This window comes from Pararge aegeria, chromosome 14 (assembly GCF_905163445.1).
Source record: "Pararge aegeria chromosome 14, ilParAegt1.1, whole genome shotgun sequence".
NCBI classification, from domain to species: domain Eukaryota; kingdom Metazoa; phylum Arthropoda; class Insecta; order Lepidoptera; family Nymphalidae; genus Pararge; species Pararge aegeria.
The window spans coordinates 15,171,137-15,186,378 of NC_053193.1; the positions used below are offsets into that span (position 1 = coordinate 15,171,137).

Here is a 15,242-nt window from a genome sequence, read left to right on the forward strand (position 1 = left end):
TAGTTTTTTTTTAATTTATTTAAGACTATGGATTCATCATTCAAGTCCATACTTTGCTTCAAGTATGATTTAGAAATATTTTTTTCCTTGTTTATTAGGAATTGGAAATTTTTCTTTGATGATTTTCATAAAAGTAAAGTTTTAAATTCTAGATTTTCTTAGGAATATTCAATTTGAGAATGAGTACTTAATTACACAATATGGATTAGACTTTTGGAAAAGGAACCAAAGCCTACTATGAAGTCTCAGCGTTATCATTAATCATTTTCAGTCTATCATTCGTTCAAAACATGAAAACAATAAATAGATTCGTTCACTGAAAAAAAATCTGTGGATAACCTATGGAGGGTAGAGGTAAGGAGAGTCATCTGTGTATATGAAAAAGTGTCGTCAAAATGTATTAAATTAGGATGGCGCCACATTTGCATCAGGGTAACTCTTAAAAGAAGCGCCAAATATAAATATTGTTAGAGTAGGCTTGAAAAATAAACAAGGAAGTATGGAGATACAAGGAAGTAAGGTTATATTTACCACAATATTTTGTACAACGTAAGTTGTTGAAATTCTCAATAATTAACTACTTTAGTCGATAATGACATTAAATTTTTTAACTCTGCATACTTCAATTCATCTACGATTGCTACATTCATACCATACCCTGTGCATCCACCAGCGCCATTGTGGAGGATTTTTGAACTGTTATTAAGCGCAACAACTGGACACTTTTTCAACTTTTCTCCCATATAAGATGACTCTCCTTACTTCTACCCTCCATAGGCTAACCAATGCGTATTGACGTAATGTGTGTGCTTATTTTAAGGTTAGAGTAAACTATTTCAAAACAATTAGAATAATTTTCAATTATGGATATCGTTAACGAAATATTAGAAAAAGAACAAAGGAAAACTGAAAAGTACAAACCAATCACTGTTGAAAAGCATTTAGAATTGGAAATTGATGTTGGGACTCTACTCGCTTCAGACACAAATGATTTAGATTTGAAATCTTTGAGGTACTCGTTGTATATAAATCGTAAAATTATAATGTGCTCAAAAACGCTTAAGACCTTCTCAGTTGGCTGGCTACTTGTTATGGAAATTATTCTCAAAGTTAATTGCTTATTAATATCATCATCAATAGCCTAGCCTATAACTTCAATGAAACTGGTGGATTAAAGGCCTCTCACAACGGGAGGATTTCCCTTAATCACTACGTTGGTTGGTTGTAGCATTAGGTGGTAAAAAAATAGAAAAAAAGGTGGTAGTAGTATCACACAGGATGCTTCTGCCCATTCTCCGTTACGTTCGAAGAGGATGGGTGGTGACAGCTGTATTCTGATCTGCCATCACCACACAGCAGCTTATTACTATCACATTTTTACAAAGGACACCTGTGGCTTATAAAGTTCACTATTTGTAATTCAATCATGCTTTGCTATGTATATGTTATTTTTTATTATTAGATCAGAAAGTGAAAGAGATTTATGCTTACAATCTCTGGCCCGTGACAACACACAGTTACTCCTGAACAAAATATGGGAGCTGCCCACAGAGAGGATTGATGAAGCCATTGTTGTGAGACTACCTACCCCCAAGACAGTCCTCCCAAGATCCAAGCCAGTGCCTAAACCTAAACCCTTGACAAAATGGCAGGAATTTGCTAAAGCAAAGGGAATTACAAAAACAAAGAAGGATAAACTGCAATGGGATGAACAGTTACAAAAATGGGTGCCATTGTATGGGTAAGAACATGTAAATTATATCTGGGATAAAAATATTTTTATTCACTTCTAGCTGAAGTCTGTATTTCTTGTTGGATAATCCACTGCTGGTTGGTTGGCTTTAATAACTATCAACACAAATAAGTGACAATAAACAGGACTAAAGGCTCTCGGAGACACAGAGGTTGACTAACTTGGGGCTGATTGTGTAAATTCTTTAACAGAAAACACAAATACATAACAATTTTTGGCCCAACTGGGGATTCAAACTCAGGACCTTGTAATCCATAGTTAAACATGTTAACCACTAGACCAATGAGGCAGTAAGTCTGTTGGATAATTAAGTTTAAAGCAAATTTTTGCAAAGTATTGTTCTGATGCACCTTTGGTATGAAACTTTATCTGCACACTATGGAGCATATTTATTGGTTTTTATTAAACCATAAAAGGGGAAATTTCACAGAGAAAGAATTATTAATATCCCAATACAGAATCATTTCAACTAACATTAGTAATAATTGTGACTGATTTTATTTAATATTATAATTTTCAGTTTCAAGAGAACAGCAGCAGAAAAGCAAAAAGATTGGCTCATTGAAGTGCCTCAACATGTAGACCCACTGACCGACATGTATGAAAAGAAATCCAGTGAGAAGTCCGAAAAAGTTGCAAAGAATGAGCTTCAACGATTGAAAAACATTGCCCGGGCCAAGAAAGTTAAGATACCAAGAGTTGGACTGCCTGTGACATCTGATAAAGCATCTGCCACACAGGTAAATTCATTAAATTTATTACAAAAGTTTCAATTGGGAAATGAAGTAAGAGGGAACTATAGTACTGAATTAGCTTTTAAAATATCTTGAAAATAAATTGTTTTTATCAATAATTCTGATATGAAGCATAAACTGTTATATGTTATTACCCTTCTGGCATGTTTCCTGCCATGATACCTTGAGTTTCTTCGAGGCAAGAGTATTTACGTTGGTTAGGGTGGAAGATTTCCATCAGACGTGATTGTTTTCATTTGTATATAGGCTGGTATTGTGTCTAGATGGCGTTCTTTCAATTCTTTATAAATTGTAGTTAAATTTCACACTTGGCTCTTAGGTAGGAAAGAATAGATAAAGTTTTAAGTTTACGAACTTTTATTGTTTTATCTTGATACCTACTTTTATTATTGTAGTTATCAACAGCAGCTGTATTAGCTAAAGCCTCAACAGCGTCACTCGGCAAATTCCAAGACAAACTGCCAAAAGAGAAGGAAGCCAGAGGCAAAGGTATACATGAACTCATACCTGGCAAAGAGAGAAAGAGAAGAGCTCCCATACCAACACCACAAGTGGAGAAAGAGAATAATTTAAGCCTTATAGACAGAATCCTGAACAAGAGGCCTAAAATTGATATGGACAAGGCAGTGTCAAAGCATATTAATGAAGAACAAATTCAGTAAGTTAACATTTTCAATAATTTAAGTTATTATAGTGTTGATAGCTCGGCGGTTAGTACATCAGCTTCACTTTCGGTGGGGAGAGTTAGAATCCAAGAATGCGCCACCAACTTTTCTAAGTTATGTGCATTTTAACATTTCTAAGTTTTGTGCTTCACCGGCGAAGCTCACAATGTTTTCCTTCGCCGCATGCCTGAGTTCTCCATAATTTTCTCAAAGGTGGGTCTAATCCACCAATCCGCAAGCCATATTTCCATTTTTTTTATAATCACCTGACTTGTGGGTGTGCAAATAATCTTTTTAGAGTTCCTTGCTAACGGAACCCTTATACTAATCCTGTACTGTTTGTCTGTCTGGCAGCAGTGTTGCAAATAAAAGGAGGTGTACATACAAGAAACATATATTTTTGCAATATCTTATAATTTAATAATGGCAATAATCTAATGTGTTTCATATTGAACAGAACCCTTAGTCTCAATTTTTATTTAATCTAGCCTTAAAGTAATTTCTGTCATTTCTTTTCGTAGGAGGTCTGAAGAGAAAAAGAGTATGAAACCACCTAAAGGAAAGCGCAAGGCTGGTGCCCAGACTAACTTCTCAGCTAAAAAGCCAAAAGCTGGGAAAGGTCAAAGGAACCCAGGCAAAAAGACTCCAGGCAGAAAAAGGAGATAAAAGCATCTTGTATCACATGTTTGATTTTATTAAAGTCCCTAAAATGCATAAGTTTTTTGATTTTGGAAAGTAGTTTCATTGTAGGAAGTATATTATTCCGATAAAACGGCTGCAATTGCATTGGTGTGCTAGTGAGCAATCTCATGACTAAGTCCTCGCACCGATTAGGCGGGCATACATCAACCGAAAATAAGATGTAAATCTTTAAAAAGGGAATGCAGTGGCGTATATGAAAAAAGCACTTCCCTTAAAGTTGATGTGTAAACCGTATCGGAGTTTCCTCCTCTCAGGTCAAACCCGTCGTCAGGCATATTCTGAACGAGTACATATTATGATCTACCACATATTAAGATCAATCGTTATAATAATTTAAAAAAAAAAATACTGTATCCCTAAAGCAGGTCAGGTAATTTGAAACTTGGTAAACTACATAACAATTCTCAATCTGATTAGATTTACATAAATAAATCTTTAAACTAAACTAAATTGACAAATGTAGAAATAGTAGTACTATTTCTACATCACTTTCCAGAAGATAATTTTCCTGCCCGCGTTTAGTTTAGAGATTTGTGTAGAACAGAATTTGCACCACTAACCAATAATCTTTGAAAAAAGATAGGTTGATATGCCCAATTAACTTTGAAGTTTTATTCATCTTCAACTGCAATTATTTATGTCTGTAACATTAATTTATTATGTTACTATCTTGAGCTGCCTGGTCTGTTAATGGAAATTACATGCAAACACACTGTCATGTGTTTATATGGTAATGGTGGAAAAAGGTTTCTTAGGCACTCAATAACTGCGCTGTCAGTTAGATAAATAGTGTTAGGACGAAAGAAAACGAAGCTATACTTAAAAATCAAACAAGAGAAAATCATGAAATATATTTTATTTTCGTAACTCAATAAGATACACAATACATGATTATAATTATTATTAACTAGGCATAACCAATATTGGAGAAGGTAATAATGTCAATACAGTATAAGATCTATCTATAACTAACTACACAAAATGTAACGTATTCAATCTAATTTCTAATCTATTCAATCTTTCATTATTGCAAATATATTATAGATTTGGCACATCAATTTAAATTCCAATACAAAGCAAAAAGTGCCTTTCTTCTATACTGTCTTTTAAGGTAAACAATATTTCCAGTACTCTTTCCTATAGTGGGTTTTGAGAAAAAAAAAGAATGTAAAAAAATAAACTTAAAAAGTATGTAAAAAAATGAAAAAAAAACCCGAACCTGAACGAAAACAACTTTTCAATCGAAATAACAGGCCGCCATGTTATTTCGTTTGAAAAGTTGGTATGAAGTGACTTATCCTTTTTTCGAGACTAAATTCGAGTGGTGTCTGATACTTCAATATTAGTCGTGTACACGGTTTCTGTATGTTCTTATTGATCAATTCGAGACTTAAACAAAGTAACAGTAGCCTGACCAGTGATTATATCAGTGTGTACATCAAAATCTGTTCAGGCATTTATTTTTTTATCAAGAAATTCGTGAACCCTCAAAACATTACACTTTTCTTTGACAGACATGTTACAAAAAATGAAAAGATTGTTTACATCTAGGACAAATAGGAAAACATCTTCACTACATCTACACACAAACACTATAAAGCTTTTTTATGGAAGCATCCTACATTTATTATTAAATATTTATTTACCGCAAAACCTCTATTATTCTGCTACTAACTATATTATAATTGTACTTTAATACACATTTTTTTTATTAAATTATATTGCAATGTTTATTTTTTGGATGAAAATAAAATTTACAAACCTATATATTATTATATAATTTCATTCTAAATAACGTCGTAAAATAGCTCTTTGATGATATTAGTGGCTTTGAACTTATTTACTGTGTACAATATTTTATGGAATTAATTTGACCCTCCTTACAATTTTTTATCTTTTTTTCACTACATAAGAATTTAATTACATATTTTAAACGTTGAATAGATTATATAATTGTTATTAGAAGTAACTTGTACCAAATCCCAACTAAACTGCCAGGCATACTTTTAAATTTATTTTTAGAAGACCCCAATTTTTTAAATTAGAACATGGACACATAACCACAATAAATTATAAAATGCAACCGATAGTATACATTTTAATGCAGTGAAGAATCTATTTTTGTTTTCAATATTACCATTATTTAATTTATAATTATTGCGGGCATAAAAAAAAATAAACAAAAATAAAATAAAAATAAATAAACTAACTAAAACTCATACTTGGGTACATAATCTACATAGATTTGCTTCATTGTTTGCCCCAAATTGACGGTTCGAATGCTCTTAATTTAGTTTAGAATTTGTTTACAATTTAATAAAAACCAATTAAATGTAAAATAAAAAATAACATATTCAGTTACAACTTGCCACTGCGTTCTTATATTAGGGAATTAATTAGACCCCCTTTAAAGTATTTTAACACCAAATTAAAATGTAAGAAAAATCTTAAAATAGCAAAATACTAATATCAATTCCGTTGTACACTTATATAACTAAATTGACATGTTTAAAAATAGTGCCTATATCCCTTTTCGAAAATAACACGGTGGGAAAAATATCACTGCTCTGTAGACTTGTCAGTCAGCGTTGTGTTAATTATTGATTTATTTTATAAATTTCGAAAAATAATCGACCAAAAGAAAATAAAAAAATAGCCTACCTATATTTTCAATAATGAATACATTCCAAATTTTGTTTATTATGAAAAAATAAATTGTATTATTATATGTGGTGTAATTGCTGCTTATGTACAAGGTGAATATATTTTATAAACTTTATTTAATTATATAATATATTTTTTTAACATAATTAATCAAATTCGTATTTCATTGGTTTTATTAAGGCAAGGAATAAGTTCGTTATCAAAATGAAAACTGTGAAAAAACTAAGCTTATATAACTAATGGCAATCTATAACCCTGTTATGAATTGAAATTCTATGATAAATATATTATTTTTATTCATCAAAGTGAGCTAAACAAAACTCTTATCTTAGGTAGGTGCTTTTAGATCCACCACTACCATCCAAGAGGACCTTTTATTTTTATAACTTAGCTAAGCAATGGTAGAAATGCCTTCAACGGAACTGTTGTTTGTGCACAACCATAATTTGGCAATTAGTGACAGTTTATTTCTAATTAACATGACGGTCCTATTTTTTTTTTTTGGGTGTATTACTAAGTTACTTGGCCCTCTAATAAAATTGCAATTTAAGTTATTGTTAAATATCGGCTTTGATAATTTAGCCGTTTTAACCGCTCCGAACGAACGAAAAACTAAATAGTTTTTATAACCTCATTCGACAGACATGGAAAAAAAATAAAAGTGGCAGGTAGCCAAAAGCCAAAAGCCAGCAAAAAAATAAAAGTTCAATTAATCATAGAGATTATTTTACCTACCTATTTACATACAAAGCTATTCGATTGCGTGAAAGTTCGGGTTCCATACGTTTGGTATGGAATTGAAATAGCGCCATTTATTTAGCGCAAATCTCACACTAGGCACACAAAATAAAAAATAATATGTTATGCTTAATACGACATGATAACACGATGCTGAGCTGGGACCTTTTACTTGTGCCACACATGACTAGACCTATCCCACTACTGTTCTTTGAGCATTTGACATATTATGTGCTCAAGTAATGATTAATAATGTGTAATGAATTGCAATGTGTGGCATAGGATATTAAAAAAGATAATTCTTTCTTTCAGTCGTTTAGCGCCCTTGTTTTTGGGGCTTTTTTATTATTTATGTGCGTATAGAATTGATAGTTTAATTAAAATAGAAACTCATTTACACAACCTCTCACTATCATAGGATTGGAATATAATTCCGCTAAACAGGTACAAGTATAGTAGAAAAATAATTATTTTCTTCAACGATAACTTTATTCCTATACTCAGCATGCCAAACAGAAGCAAAATCTATCATTGAACCCGTATTTTTTCGCCTTTAATCGGTGGCCCCTTCGATCGAAAGTTTCATACATACAAAATAGTAAAACATTTAATCATATAATAATGACGTAACACTTTTGAAACGTCTGATATAATTAGGTTTCTAATTAAGTAGGCTTACACACTTTTATGTTGTATTATTTCTAGGTAATCGGTAAGGGAAATTTTAATAAAGAAACATATTTACGTTAAGAAATTTACTATAGCTAGTGTGAGCGAGACTTTTACAGGGACTATTTAACAGGGACTCCCATTTGAGCATTTTCCTTTTATTTGGCGTGCTGATTTCACTAAGTGATTAATAAGTAATTCTAACATTTATAATATTTTATTACATTTTAAACCACTAAAAGGGTTAAGGAGATCAATTATGGAATAGAAAAAAATAGTTCTTATGATTAATTATTCATTTACATACTTACATTTAGTTCGTAACGATCACTACTTTTGAAGGCTACCTATATTTCATACTTAATTTTATTTCACCACATTTGGCCTACGCTACTTATTATTGCTTATGTCTGTAAGCGATTTAGCACACAGAAAAATGATTTCTTCAAGCAGATGTACTCTTGACTATCCTAGACTGGAATGAAGTTCATAAATCCGCCTTAAAGTTTTTTTTGCAGTGAAACTTCTACATGGAGTTGGGAAAAATAATTCCCTTCCCTTATTTCGTGTACTTACCGATATACGCATATTTTTTTATTGATTATTATATTAGTATTATAATATCAATACACAATTATATATGAGCACTAATGAAGAACATTTATAGGTCTTATGTGAACACATTTTTCACTACCTTTGTAGAGTATTGCATGAATGAACAAATTTATTTCTTATTACCAAGATATGGTATCCGGACAGCGTTTAAGCATAAGAAAAACTCCATAACTGCATGCACATGTGACCGTTGCTAAATTTTAAAGTTAACTACAAATAATGTGGCTGTTAAAATTGACAGACTTTTATGCGAGGAGCCGCAATATTTATAGTGCAACAAAATTATTTTTCATGTAACGCCTTAATTTGATTTTTTTTTTTTATTATTTATTTATTTTAAGTTACTTTGCACATGTATCAACTTCATATACCTATTAATTCATGGAATTATCGACCTTATTTTTTCGCTGTCATAGACCCCTTGCAGATCTTTTCCGACACAGGCAACTTTATCAGCTCTCTAAGTATACAGGATAGAATGATGTACTTCACACTTCCTTGAGTATTGTAAAAACACTTAGCCGTGACCTAGCGTACGTCGGGCCACCTGCGTAGTAATTCATTCACACATACCTAACTAGCATTATAATATATTTGATATAATTGTAACTTTAATCGCAAACAATGTATTCAGTATACATATTCTAGAAGTTCAACTCATAGCATTGTACAAACTAACTAAATTATTTTACAACAATATTAAGCATAGAGATAGAAAAAGTCAGAAGATCAAAAAATATATATATTTTTAGACTTCCAATATAACATTGTAAATATATTGATCTAATTGTAAATAAGAATATACAAAGGTATAATTAACAATGATTTTTAGAAACTATATAGATTTGCATATTAAGATAACTATCCACTTAACTTTTAAATAGGGTATAACACAAGATGAAAACTTTGAATATATATTGACTCTTCAAAATAAAAATGTAAAAGTAATGGATGAATTGAAAGACTTATAACGTCCAAACAAAGTAGTTATAAATTTAGAAATGCTATCTTTGTCTGATGAATAATAATCATATGAGATATTAAAACGCTCAGAACTAATGTTGGATTTCGTTTACAAAAACATTTGTATAAATATTAGACAGTAAAATCAACTATTAACCGATGCAAAATAAACCCAATTTCAGATGTAAACAAATTGATACTATTCAATACTTTTAACTCCGGAGCACTTTCCACACACTGTATATAGATTTGAGTGTGCGTCGTGCTTGCCTTTATAATGGCACACAATGTGAACCAATTTCAAATTTTCTCGAGTGAAAATCTGTAAATAATATCTATCAGTTTCAATATAACCCTGAGTCGTGTCTCTCTCGCAGGATATACATTTGACATCTCCATTAGAAAGCCTCTCGATAGCTTGCAAAATGTTCGGAGTTATCGAACGTGACAGTTCAATTTTATGATCCAAATTCCACGTTTGAAATATAATTCGTTCTTCGCGACTCCTATATGGATTTATCACGTGTTCACCTTCGTAACTACATTTATTTTTGTTCCACAACCCACCGCATTGGAACAACCCATTTTCATTGCATATGCGCACAACCTTGTCCTTCCTATTAAAATAACCTTCATTATATTTATTCGTTTCGAGGATTTTCCGTAAGTCTAATAGGAACTGGTCTATCAGTTTCTTACCGCGGCCATTTTTCGAGTGAACGTATAACTCCGAAGACTGCAACGCTGACTTGGTCTTGTAATAGTAGCCCCTCATACGTTCTTTAACGCGTTTCGACATTGAATGTTCTTTTGTCTTTTCTGATGGCTCGAGTCCTAGAAATGAAATTTTCATCATCAACATAATTTTCGTTTTCATTCTCTAGGAAGAAGTTACATACGAAAAAATACATACGCATTAAGCTGAGGATACTGGAGCTCGTAAATCAATATCGAGTTACCAACATGTTCTCAAATATCGGTCAATCGTTGTTTAAGACTGAACTTGAACTCTTGGAGAACATGGTGATAGCTCGATGTTTATTTACTAGCTTTAGTGTGGAGCATTGATTTAATAAGCGTTTTCAGAACATTATAACCTAAAAGGAAAATGAACATAACATCAAATGCCACTCGATAAGTGCAAATTATAGTACTCTAGTGATATTTAAACGTTCCGCAGAGCGCTAGGTGTAGAAGCGTAAACGAAGTTGAGCTTTAAAACAAAGTTGGAAAGTTTCTTTTTTCTTTGAGGTTGCAGTTTTTCGATACACGAAAACGCCTACTATTGAGATCATAAAGTTTTAAACAAAGAGTCGAGAACCATCATTTCTAGTTTTAGTGTTAATGTCTTTAGGGACCTCAAAACAAATGTATTACGGTACAAAAGGCTGAGTTCTTTTATTTTTAATGCGATATTTTGCTCAGTTCGCTCTCGTTAAAATTTTAACCCCAAGCATAATCCGCTCCATATTCATTCTTTCTTTATTGTGTGCCATACAATCGATGTGGCCTTGACCCAGATTGTGACTTTTTTACTTGCAATGATTTGCACTCACAACGAAACCGAATGGTTATTGTATATTGATAGTTATGGCGTTAGAGGACGTTTGTAAATTCTGAATTCATGATCTATTAGAAACAATAATATTGAAGTTGTTTACATTACCTACCTACTCGCACAGATTATCTATGCCTCCTTGTTCTAATGTTAGCATATTCTACCGCGGGTTACCCACCGGTTCGATTCTTGGGTCAGTCCAAAAGCTTTTGGATTTTCTTCTAGTACATTGAGAAATTCTGAGTGGGAGCGCAGTGAAGCCGCGTCCTCGCCTCTTTTTAACTTTCATTGGAGCAGGGCGATGGATCTACGCTCTCAATCGTCACTCCTATAAGTGACGATTGAGAGCGTTGGACATTTTTATAAGTTGTAAGTTGGACATTTTGCAGGAGAACTAGGATTTTTTTTTATAGTAATAATTGTCGGAGGAAGCAGATGAGAGGAAAACAATTGCCTATAAACAGAGCAACACTTCACAGGGCATGCTAGGAGCGCGTCCAGCAACATGCCGCCCTGTGTCCATAAATTGAAGCGTAGAGGTTAGGGATCAGGTACCAGCATTACACCGGCAACCATTCCTTTCAGACCGGAACTTATTGTTGCTATAAACAATTGACACCACATTCACTTTTCACTGCACTTCAGCCTTGCCGAAAACATGTAAATGTATTATTGTATAGAAGCTGTCTACGCGGACGCATCGCTCACTCAAGTAGGAGAGAGACAGATGTCGAACGCGGAGGCCGACTGTGCCTCTTTGTCGCTCGTTAAGCGCTCTCGCTTGCACTTCAAGCCTTGAATGGAACGCCTCAGAGCGAGGTAACGCCGCATACGTCATGTTTTTTCGTGCGTGCAGCCGGCTCCATCGAATTATAACGTTGTCACGTCAAAACCCTAATACTATAATAATAGAATGATGAGTGATAGACATCAGTTTTGGGCAGATTAAGATTCCGTGTAAAACCACTGCATCTTACTAAGTATATGCCACAAGAATGCAATCTTATTTTTCTATTACGTTACTATTATTCAGAATTATGGCTGATTTCGATTACCGAGGTGTCATCTCAAAGAGTGGCTCAGAAGGTCTACCTTTTCGGATGTATTTACTTTTGTGTCTGTGAAGGGAAACGTCTAGAAGAAACCTACATACCTGAGAGATAAATATTCTTTAATCCATAATAATAGATTATTTACGTCGTTTCAATTATCTTTGGTATCAATAAATAACAGGAATCTAAAATTAATAGTCACTATGGCACCCACTAGATTGACAATAGATATAAAAACAATGAGTCAATATCATCAATGGCAAACACGATTAGGGTTGCGAGATATGTCCTTGCAATTTCCGAGCTGGGGTTAATATTTTTTTTAATAAGGTTTAGGAACTACATTAAACTCTTTACTCTTTCTACTTAGAATATGCTCACTGCCTGATCTAAGCTTTCGCCCAAAGATCAATCAAGAAGATCATGTATCCGTGATATTGTATGAATGAGAAAATCAGTATGTATAAAGCCGATAATTTATACGTACTGAATATGTCACCGAATGGATAAGTGGAAGTTAATGTAAAATGTAAATGTTGTAAGAAATTAAATGTAGTCTTTATTTCATCATCAACCACCCATTACCGGTCTTAAACCCTTCTCATTCTGAGAAGAGTTTAGGCAGTAGTCCACCACCCTAGCACAAGTGCGGATTGGTAGACTTTACACGCCCGCGCCGTTGAGAACATTATGGAGAACTCTCAGGCATGCAGGTTTCCACACGATGTTTCCCTTCACCGTTTAAAGCAACTAACATTTAAATTGCTTAAATTAAAAACGCACATAACTCCGAAAAGTCAGTGGTACGTGCCAGGGCTCGAACTCGGGCTTAACGAGAGGAAAGCCAGAGCTTTACCCACTAGGCTATCACTACTTCTAGTCTTAATTTTATGCATAGAATATTATTCATTTTTTCTACAGCACTTATTTATTTATATTTATAATTCATAAACTAAACAATAGTTATCTAGCCATCTAGACACATTTATAAATACACAAGTTTACTTATAGCCCCAGTCTTTTGAGTATTAAGGTTCATTTGAGCTATTTCTTGTTATTAGGCCCAAGCCTAGCCTAGGCCCAAGTCTAGCGAAATCCTTAGGGAAAATCCATCACTGGATATAACCTAAATAAGAAATTTAATAACATTTTTAATCGAGTAGGGAGCAGGGTGATTAACAGACAGGCAGGCATCAACTATGCTATTTATATTGGACCTCTATGAAATCTCTGCATTTTACAAATAGTTTAGAAAAAATGTTTAAGACATTTACCTTCAAACCACTCTTGATCTTGTGTCCTCTCGCTAAGCATTGTTTTGGCATCATTAGCTGCTGCAATATACCTTTGGAAGACCTTAAACTTATCTTTGAGATTGCCATCAAGGAATTCCTTAGCAGCCATGCCTGTGTCGATATAATCTTTCTTTTCTGTGCGTATCATGCTGTAGTAGTAGGCAAAGTCTAAAAGAAATGATATAGACATAAAGAAAATGCAGGAAGCAGGATTAATAATTAAGAGATTATGATTAATGACCCAAACAAAATTATAAAGTTTCATATATATTTTAGGAAATGGCAACTTTTCAAAATCTAAACCAGATCTCTTCAGGAAGGTTACTGATTTATTTCCAAGGCGCACTAGAAACAAAGTCAAGAAGAAAAGTCATGTACTTAAAATGTAGTGGCATGTGTTGTAAAGGTATCAAAATTTTAATAACATAAGAAATTTCTGCAATTTAAGCCTCAGAACTAGCTTATTTAACTTATGTAGTATGTGTACCGAATTTTGAATGTTTGTGACTGGATATGTCGAAACTATTTATTTTGTTAAGTCCTTTTTATCAAATCATATATTTTTATTTATACAAATAAATAAAATTCAATTGTAGTTAAATTGCAGATTTTTAAATGTCATGGAGGAATTTAGAGCGCTGATTTGTGTTGGCGGGCTTTAACAATAAATACAATACATTAGTGATAAAACCTGGGACCAATGGCTTAACATGTTCTTAGGGGACTGGTGTTGACAAAACAAATTTCCAACCTATGGTATTAAAAAAGTTCTTAACAAAAGAATTTGTTCAACTTACTAACTACTAGACCAAGGAGGCAATTGGTATCAAATGAAAATAACTTTCATTTGTGGAAGCTAGAGCAGAAGAGAAGCTACTGCGTGCAAGAATATATAAATTTGTTTTGGGCTTTTAAAAACCTGTGGCAACTCTTTGAATATCCAGGCCGAAAGTACCATAATATGCCAATGAAAAATGTGCAATGTATCTCACTGCAAATTTTGATTTACTTTTTTTTAGTCCTAGTGGGATTTGCCTGTTCCTATTCCAAGATAAAAATTATCCCATCTTGTTTCCACCATTGAGCACACTGATAGGTAACAAACAAACATACATACTTTCGCGTTTTTATTAATAGGATGGATTTGCCATAAAACATACCAGTTACCATTTTTTCTGTGTTCTGTAACAATATGAAGAGAGTCTGCGGAGGCAGAGTGTTCAGGTACTCGTCGTCATCTACCTGCGTGCCGTCCTCAGCCACGTAGAGCCGACACTCCGCGCTGACATTGAACTAAAAACCGATCGCAGGAGTTACATTTGGGTCACGGGAATTGGGTCAAGGGACACAGCCTTGACCTATTTCAAAACGCGTAAGGACAAAAACCTTTTCATGAATTAAACTATAACCAATATATAAAATTGTGTCATTTAAATTTGTTATTAATCAGTAAAACACAAACAATAAGTGCTAAAAACTTAAATAATACTTACACCTAACTTTTTGCGCGATTTTTCAATAAGTTCGCTCAGGTTCTCGGCGGCTACTCCAATTTTCTTCACTCTTTTTACATCTGTAACTTTATATCCCTTTTTCATATTTTATTGCGTTTAAAATAATTATTCAGGTTGAATTAAGCGGAACAATAAAAACAAAGAACGTAAAGCAAGACGACTTGAATTCTGTACAGCAGATGTCCTACTTCCGGTTTAAATGTCAAATGTCACTTTGCGAGAGACAATAAGCCACTGACTGACTAGTGACTTGAACGACAGTTATAAATGTTAATCAATCTATAGAATGAATCGACTTC

The 15,242-nt window shown here is 33.2% G+C and overlaps 2 protein-coding genes across 2 annotated transcripts; one reads left to right on the top strand and one right to left on the bottom strand.

Moving 5' to 3' along the window:
• Positions 1-769: 769 nt before the first annotated feature.
• On the top strand, positions 770-3,887 carry LOC120629610 (ribosome biogenesis regulatory protein homolog). Its single transcript, XM_039898593.1, has 5 exons — positions 770-1,012; positions 1,463-1,741; positions 2,274-2,493; positions 2,904-3,166; positions 3,695-3,887. Exons 1-5 carry the CDS (start codon positions 864-866, stop codon positions 3,837-3,839), a joined length of 1,056 nt encoding a protein of 351 aa, XP_039754527.1. The 5' UTR covers positions 770-863; the 3' UTR covers positions 3,840-3,887.
• A 5,604-nt stretch (positions 3,888-9,491) lies between these two features.
• On the bottom strand, positions 9,492-15,133 carry LOC120629220 (DNA fragmentation factor subunit beta). Its single transcript, XM_039898086.1, has 4 exons — positions 14,923-15,133; positions 14,590-14,722; positions 13,409-13,597; positions 9,492-10,358 (listed from the first exon to the last, which is right to left on the bottom strand). Exons 1-4 carry the CDS (start codon positions 15,025-15,027, stop codon positions 9,724-9,726), a joined length of 1,062 nt encoding a protein of 353 aa, XP_039754020.1. The 5' UTR covers positions 15,028-15,133; the 3' UTR covers positions 9,492-9,723.
• Between the last annotated feature and the right edge of the window lie 109 nt (positions 15,134-15,242).